General features: G+C 49.5%; 2 protein-coding genes across 2 annotated transcripts; both read left to right on the top strand.

The window, feature by feature from the left end:
- Positions 1–1123: 1123 nt before the first annotated feature.
- BGZ61DRAFT_437200 (uncharacterized protein) lies at positions 1124–3741 on the top strand. The gene is made up of 7 exons (XM_046244082.1): positions 1124–1147; positions 1182–1187; positions 1227–1670; positions 1740–1827; positions 1911–3039; positions 3090–3263; positions 3311–3741. The coding sequence occupies exons 3-7, from the start codon at positions 1469–1471 to the stop codon at positions 3545–3547; spliced, it is 1830 nt and encodes a 609-aa protein (XP_046111667.1). The 5' UTR covers positions 1124–1147; positions 1182–1187; positions 1227–1468; the 3' UTR covers positions 3548–3741.
- A 295-nt stretch (positions 3742–4036) lies between these two features.
- On the top strand, positions 4037–7304 carry BGZ61DRAFT_543091 (uncharacterized protein; the record flags this gene model as incomplete). The annotated part of the gene is made up of 5 exons (XM_046255240.1): positions 4037–5057; positions 5108–5454; positions 5512–5681; positions 5746–7060; positions 7121–7304. Exons 1-5 carry the CDS (start codon positions 4518–4520, stop codon positions 7302–7304), a joined length of 2556 nt encoding a protein of 851 aa, XP_046111668.1. The 5' UTR covers positions 4037–4517.
- Between the last annotated feature and the right edge of the window lie 769 nt (positions 7305–8073).

Below are 8073 nucleotides of genomic sequence, written 5' to 3' on the forward strand. Positions count from 1 at the left end.
GCTGCGAGTGGCGCGTGATGGCACAGCACACCCGACTTTCGTCAATGAGGCTCAAACTACCCCTCTTTCTCCGTCCCTCGCCGCTCAGTCCCTAAGCTCGAGCTGGCTTAGATTCCATCTCTTCTTCTGCTGCCAATTTTTGAGTGGACCTGTGTCCGATTGCGTTTCTTGAGAGTGTCGCGCAAAGCGAAAAAGCACCCGGCGAATAAAATCACCAATAGCGAAATATTGCGCATTTGTGACATCTAAAACTCAATTCACCGATCTTCACGTTTCAAACGGCGCGATTACCCTTCGGACACGGAATCTTAGGGTGCACATTCCCCCCCAATCCGGAAGCCCCCGCGACGCGACATCCAAGGCGCAGTCTGAGCCATGGCTATGATAGTCGACACATTCCCCGAGTACCACTTGAAGAAGGGCGACCTCCTCACCTACCTCAAGAGCATATTCCCGAAGTATATTGATTCGATTTCGGTCACGGTGAGCACCTTGTCAGCCTCAGACACGTCAACCCTGGCACTAGCAGGGCTGGTGCTCATAGCTAACCCCCGTGCAGAAAGACGGCACATCCTATCAGCTCACGATCCCGGAGCGATTGACATCGGTGCGACTTGACTTGTTCCATCTCCTCTCTCTGATCTTTTGCAGTGTAAACTGACCTTAGCATCCGGTGATAGGCCCAGCGAGACCACATCACGGAGAATGTGCGTTACGAACCGGACACTTGAGTGAATAGTGTATAAATGAGTGTCTGGTTCCATGTCATCTCAATTTGATTTTCAAATTTACAATCCATGGAACTTGGATATGACGTGAGAGCTTCTTGGCCCATTTCATGTCTCGCAGGTTTCGAGAGCACCAGTCAGGTTGTGTGGTTCAACAGTGGACGGGAGCGCCCGTCGCACAAGGATGGCATGCGCTGCCTTGCCGCAATCCGGTGCCGGGTCAAATGCATCCTTATGTTTCATTTTCATCTTGATTCTGCTTGGGTACTTTAAACAGATTGCTCCGTAGTAAATCCACTTTGTTTTCCTGCATGTCCCAGCTGCGAGCAATGCCACAACGCCACCTCAGCTGTGTTCCAGGATTCCAGCAATGCCCTGCACACAGCCTCAATAGAGAACGCACCACAGCCTGTAATCTGAATTAGGTAAGGCTTTTTACGAGGCAACCGCTTAAAATCGGCGCCCGGATTGGAGAAGATTGCATAATGAAAAAGCCAGTGCCCCGCAGCAAAGAAGGCAAGAAGGCGATACTCGAAAGAGCCTCAGAGCCTAAGAGCCTCGAAGGCTCAGAAACAACATTCTGGATATCGCATCCTGTCCAAGAACGTCCCTTTCAATCATAACTATATCACATTATTCAATCCCTCGCAATTCATCTCAACTATATTTCACTACAAGCCTCATTTCGAATGCGCCATTGACAGTCCACTCGCCTCGACTTCACCAGCAATTCTGTCAAAATGTCCAACGTCCAAGAAGACCTCGCCGAGCTGGCACAGTCACAATTGCAGGCTCATGAGTATCCTCTAAATCTTGTCCGAGCAAGCGACTTTCGATACGTCCTGGAAACGTATCGAACCAGGCTCGAAAAGGAAGAGAAGAAGCTGTTTAGCGCCAGGAAGAGCTTGGTCGTCATATGGGATCTGGTGAAAGCTCAAGATAGTTTGTGGCCCATAAAATACTAGCATAGGCTGATCCTATGCCATACTGACATATTCCTGCGAACTTTAGCAACCTATGTCGAAAGCATGGCCAATGATGTCGAGGAGCTCAGAAGTGCCCTGGACGGTGCTGCAACCGATCCGTGCCGTAGATTCATGTACGTCGCTACAAAACAGTTCCCAGCGTCCTTGAGTGGTATCAAGGAGGAAGAAATTAAATCCGTCTGACTAAATTTCACAGATTCCTGCAGTCTGCGAGCTCTCGAGATCCGTTGAGGTGCACTCGGGAGCAGCTTACTCTTCTTCTCACGCATCACCAGGTAATGGCATCCTTCTTGGAGGTTGTCTTTACCTTCAAGCGACGCGAAAACCCGCATTCGTTCACTTCGTTTCGATGCGAAAACTACTTGAGCCCTCACCATCAACAGGCTGGATTGCAGAGCATAGGTCGATCTGGAATCAGGTTGCAGCACTGCTTCAATATTCTCGGAATAGAAGAGGACAATGAAGTCAAAGATACATGGCGGCTCCGTCAAACGGCAGCATACCACTCATTCGACCTCATCGAGGGACGCGCGTTGTGGGTTGTCATGAAAGGCAATGCAAAAATGCGACAGCGCATTGAAGCTACAACAAGGGAGTCTGCACAGAAACGCCGTGGATCTTGGAATAGCCTGCAAGATTCATTTGGTCAGACTCTTGATGACCATCTTTTAATCTTGCAATGGTGTGCCGAGAACTGGGAGGCCTATACAGAGTCTTTAGAAGTCACTTATAGGCCCTTCTCTAGCATAACGGAGCATGCACCAGTCAAGGAGCTGGCGGACGACATTCCAACTAACAGGGCTATTGATCGAATGAACTCTCTAAGATTCGAAGTAGCCCCGAGGCGCCACACTGACGGCTCTCAGTCTGCCCCCGCTCCACAAACACTTCTTCGGAGGCTTTCAACAAAACTTACCGATCTCAGCGCCAAATCAAGCCTTCATGGTACGATGCGGCGAGGCACTGGGCTTATAAACGGGAGAGATCAAGCCCCTCTCTCTCCCAAGATAAAAAACCTCAAACTTGAGGAGTTGGTTTCTTTCAAAATGCTCCAAGACCTCAACAGCCTTGACAAGAGCCTGGACGAGGCCATCTCAGTAATTGACCAAAACAAAAGAGTTTTAACAGACATCAAAAGCCACTACTGGAAACTCGTTAATTCGGCTGCTTTTGAGCTTCATGTCGCAGAGAGTAGTGCACTTCAATCGTGTAAAGAACACGCTTCCGACTTCGTGCAGAGGATAGAGAGGCTAGAAGGCGATCTGGACAACTACCAAGGGAATCTTAAGACTATTCTGCGCGGTGTAGGGAAAACGGGCGTAATGGTATGTTGCTATTTGGCCCTGGGCAATAACTCACGATTAACTCGAGTCAGTTCAACAGCATCCTCCAACACCAAAGCATGCGAACCGCAGAGTACTTTGCCAAGTCATCTGAAGACTCGGCAGGGGTCATGCAAGTCTGGACCGAGCAAATGCACGAGAAAACCATGTCTATGCACGTCATCACCGTCTCCACACTCATATTCCTGCCCGGGACATTCGTCGCTGTAAGTGTAATCATGTGTCTACAAGGTCTGGAGCTAATAGGATGTAGACCATTTTTGGCAGCGGTATCCTCACGTTTGGGGATGACGGTAGTAGCGGGTCTGGGCCTAACATGGGAGATTGGAAAGTTCGACTGGCTGGGTTGAAACTATTCCTTGCCATCTGCTTCCCACTGATGACGCTGACGTTGTGTGCTTGGCTCATGGCTTATTGCTTTGCCAGGCTCAGAAGGAGTAGTTCAAGGGACAGTGGGGTATTGAGCGAGAAGGTAACTGAAATGGTCTAGGTTTTCATTACTGGGATGGCGGTCATGTGCAGTATTTTGTTGGTATATTATGGCGCGAACAGTCAATTGGGGAGCTCCATGCCTTGCTCTCACATTTGTGGTAGGCTCCCTCCCAATCAGCCTGATTAGACCGATGGTGCTGCTCAATTTCATTGGATCTGTTTGGTATCAGCACATGCTTATAAATAAAAATCACGCATTTTCTTTGGGGAGAAATAAGGACCATGTGCTGCTCAAGGCCGCAGCGAACCACAAGTGGCGTACCCGAGTTTCAACGTCCGTCAGCTCTAAACGGGACCCTCCTGTGCCAAGAGCTGAAAATGGAATCCCGGTCTGTGGCTGTGCTACTATTTACATATTAGATAGGGGCCGCATCCCTCTGTGCAGATGGTGTGGGTGGCGTCAACACAGCCGCCTGTTGTCCGCAGCCGAGTTGCGGTACGCCTTATAAGGCGTCGGTCATACATGGCGCAAGGCAGCCTCGGCGCTTGCGGTTCCCTTGAGGATGTGGAAAATGGCGGGGTTATTTGTGCTCCGGCAATGGCTTCTCTTCTTCTTCTTCATCTACGAATCTCAATCCCAATCCCAACTGCATCGAATGAGAGACTCGGCCCGAGAGACGGCGGACCATCCAGCGGTATTTCCGCCCGCCCAGGCGCAACCGATCTCTGTATAAACCGCGATTTCTTGCCTCCGCGCGCGCCATTTCTTCGTTTCCCATCGCTGCCACCTTTCGTTCATTTCTCTCCCTCTCCCTCTCCTTGTTACACAATCCGCGTACGCGCGAAACACACCGCAGAACCCCGCGAGTTCGGCCGGCTTTCACCAGGGGTTGATACCACCAGTCTCCCATGGTCCCTCGTCACTCGACCCAAATTTCTTGTCCGATCGTTACCTCGAGCCACTTCCCTCCGACACACCTCAGCATCCTTCCACAGACTCCAAAAGGCTGCATTTTCCCCATCCCACCATGGGTTCAGACAAACACATCAGGCAATTTGGAGGGGATCTTGGAAACCTGAAGAAGCAATACGTCGGTCGAAATGGTATAGACGGGGAAATACCAAACTACATCCCTCTATCGGAGCTCGACAAGTTTTGGACTCCCTCAAAGATCAGCAAAGTTCTGCACGCCGACCCCCGCCCTCGCATTCAAAACCACGTAACCATCACCAAACGCTTCTTGCGCGTTTTCTCCCTTCTCGTCTACATTGGATGCGTGGATTGCCTCGATGATTTTGTCGAGGATGAACTTCCCGATAAAAAGTTCCCTATTGAGGAGTTCCCGACTTCATGGGCAGATACACCACCTTTGCGCAGACTCTTCGAGCAAGTCCAAGAGTCGCAGTGGATATTTTTCCCTCTCACTCTCGACCCCCATGGGCTCTATAACCAAGTACTCAGTCCTCACCAAATTCTACCCATCTACGAAGAGCAAGAAATCAGGAAAGGAGAATCCGCCACCGTATGCAAGATAAAGACGAGTAAGGAGTGCACACGTCTCGACAAGGTACCAGACTATGAAACGCCTTGTCGGTCCAGCAGCTAACACTACCACAGACGACTTTCATTCGGAAAACTTACCGCAATCTATCTCGCGATCAATACGATCGGGAGCTGGAGGCTTTCAACAGCCTGCAGAGCCATCCCTCCCCACACGTTGTCACTTGCTACGGCTCCTTTGTCCAGAAAAGGATTGGCAGAATAGCTACCGAAGAAACGCTTACCTACAACCTAATATTGGAGTATGTCGACGGCGGAAACCTGGAAGAGTTCTTTAAAACCATGGACCCACCCCGATCATCTAAAGAAGTAAATCAGTTTTGGGCCGCCTTCATTGGCGCCTTTGAGGGATTATATCATCTTCATCTGTGTGCGGACAACAACAGAACACAGAGACACCAAAGGTGAGTGTACCTATTCAATACATCCTGCTACCGAAGGTATCTAATGATATACCACAGAATCCATCAAGACATCAAACCTGAAAATCTTCTTGTTTCGAAGGGACCTACAGGCCAAGACTTTGATTTCTCCCTCAAGATCACAGACTTCGGGTTCTGTCATACCAAGATCTTCGAAAACGGTGATGATGACACATTAGGTGTAGACTCTCACGGTGGTCAGACATATGGTAAGCTCCTCCCTCCCTCTACCCTGAAACCTAATCACATTCTCGTTACTGACAGCCATATCAGGTGCACCTGAATGTAGCCATCACGCTAGATATACTCAGCGTGGAAGGAACCGCATCACCACCGAAGCCGACATCTTCTCCATGGGAACCGTCATGAGCGACGCCGCTGCTTGGGTGAATGGCGGTCAACAAGCTCGTGACGAATACATGCGGGAGCGGGCTCATGAAACGAAGGGGCTTTCTTCATTCGACGACAGCGGTCATGAAGGATGTTTCCATGATGGCGTCCAAGCGTTGGAGGCTGTTATGTCTATGCATGAAGCCATCAACGCCTCTGTGGCAGAGTTCGATGTCATTACTCCAGAGGTTCTCGAGTTGGTCCATAACCGCATGCTCCTTCGACAAGGAGATGGGCGATGGACAGCCAACGAACTTCGCGAAGAGCTCCTCAAGATCAGGCAGGCCGCGGAGGAAGCGACATCATCAACTTACTCGACTGACGACCAACACATCCCTTTGGCGCAAACTCCAAGCTCTTCATCGGAAAACATTCTCACGGGAAACGGTGAGCCTTTTTTTGAGGCAACTCCGTCTAACCCTATACCCGTTACCTCACCTACTCCCACTCCATCCTCTCCATCCTCTCCAAGGACGCCTGGGAGTCGTCACGAGAAAAGGCTCACCGTCCCTTCCGAGAAGCCTGACATTCAAATTGTCGTTCCTCAGTCTCCACAGTCTCCTGTGTTGACTCTTGACCAGGCACATAAATACCGCCTTGCCAAAAAGGCCAAGATACCCGTTGACGTGGAAGTTGAACAAGTGATTGCGCGACTACACAGCAACTTGAAACATCGAGATCACATTTTTTTCATCGACACGTCTGAAACTATGAAAGACTACGCCACCGAGTGTTACGAGGCTTTTAAAGGCCTCAGCTATATCGCCAAGCTCATCGATCATGATGGGATCGAACTTTGTTTTTCTTCTGACCCTAAAAAGATTCATAAAAAAATGGGTACCGCACGCCTCTTGAATAAATTCCCAGACCAGAAGTGGGATCAGATCGCCTTCGAAGATAAATTTGGAGTGTTCATTGACGACCATGTTATTCCCCGGCTTTCCTCCAAGTTTCCCAAAATCATCCGTGGTCGACCGTTGAAACGCCTCAGCATTTTCGTCTTCACCGACGGCCGATGGGGTCAGGACCAGGAAGCAGCCGGTGGTGTCGAGAATCCCGTCCGAAATCTCATCGATAAAATAAAACAGATGGGATTAGATCGTACTCAGGTGATGCTTCAATTCATTCGGTTCGGGAATGACGAGGTTGGCAAACTCTATTTGTCATATCTTGACAACTACGGCATAGACCTCGGCTGGTAAGTCGTGTCCACAGTCAACATAGGTTTTTGAGCCTTCCGATTAACAATATCATTTAGTGATTTCATCGACACGAAACCAGTCGATGGTAACCTATATGAAATGTTTTTCGGAGCTGTTGATCCATCCATCGACAGATCGGGTGAGCCCCCAGCCCAGAGAAGTCCTTCGAGGTCTCCATCATCCGACCAAAGGAGAACCTCGAGTATGAGACGGCGATTCAGGACACAGAACTCAAGATAAAGGGCGACGGTTGAATATGGTGTTGGTGGCGATGGGAATTGAGCTTAATATATACCCAAGGGCAGTAACCTAGCAGAACTAGAGTCCTAATATTCAAAGTAATAGTTTAGCAGCATTGACTGCTTAAGCAACGCTATCACATACCTATCTTCGCTCACCACGTGATGGTTATAACTGAGGTCGCGGATTCGTAGCATTTTCGACGGGGCTGGTAAACTGACGAAACGATAGTCACAATCACATCGTCCATCACGGCCGCGCGACGCTTGACTATTGACGACCACGTCCATTGCCAGCTTCTTTCGTTGGCAGAAATTCACCCTACCACCCGATAGGTCCGCAGAGAATCGGAAGACTATGTTGGAATTACCGACAAAATGAATGCAGACGTGGTCCAGGCCGCTCTTCCTGCTTGGGCAGTGTAGATGCTGAAAACCGTATTGTCAATGATTTATCTGAAGTCATCAATTCCTTCATCCGCATGGGTATGGTAGCTTTGATATAATAGCTCACTCCGAATGAATATGGTTTGCGTAGCGAGAGCTAATTTGTGGGAGTACGTGAGTTCAAGAGGTTTGCTAGGGCTTCTGCCAGGATGAGCACTTTAAAATTGAAATTAGTTATCGTTGTAGAAGGATATATGCTTGCCCGAATAGCTATCGTGCGAGGTTCAAAAAATCAAAAGCTTTCCAGTCGTGGGCATCCAATCCCCCAGCCATTGTATAGGCTGTAGACTGATGTACACTTAAGCCCCTGGCGAGCAGGGGCC

Source organism: Ilyonectria robusta (assembly GCF_021365365.1).
Source record: "Ilyonectria robusta strain PMI_751 chromosome Unknown BGZ61scaffold_1, whole genome shotgun sequence".
NCBI classification, from domain to species: Eukaryota; Fungi; Ascomycota; class Sordariomycetes; order Hypocreales; family Nectriaceae; genus Ilyonectria; species Ilyonectria robusta.

Coding starts and splice junctions, on each gene's coding strand:
- BGZ61DRAFT_437200 (XM_046244082.1), top strand. CDS start 1,469: ATGTCCAACGTCCAAGAAGACCTCGCCGAGCTGGCACAGTCACAATTG. Junction 1,828..1,910: donor GATCCGTGCCGTAGATTCAT/GTACGTCGCTAC, acceptor TAAATTTCACAG/ATTCCTGCAGTCTGCGAGCT. Junction 3,264..3,310: donor TGCCCGGGACATTCGTCGCT/GTAAGTGTAATC, acceptor AATAGGATGTAG/ACCATTTTTGGCAGCGGTAT.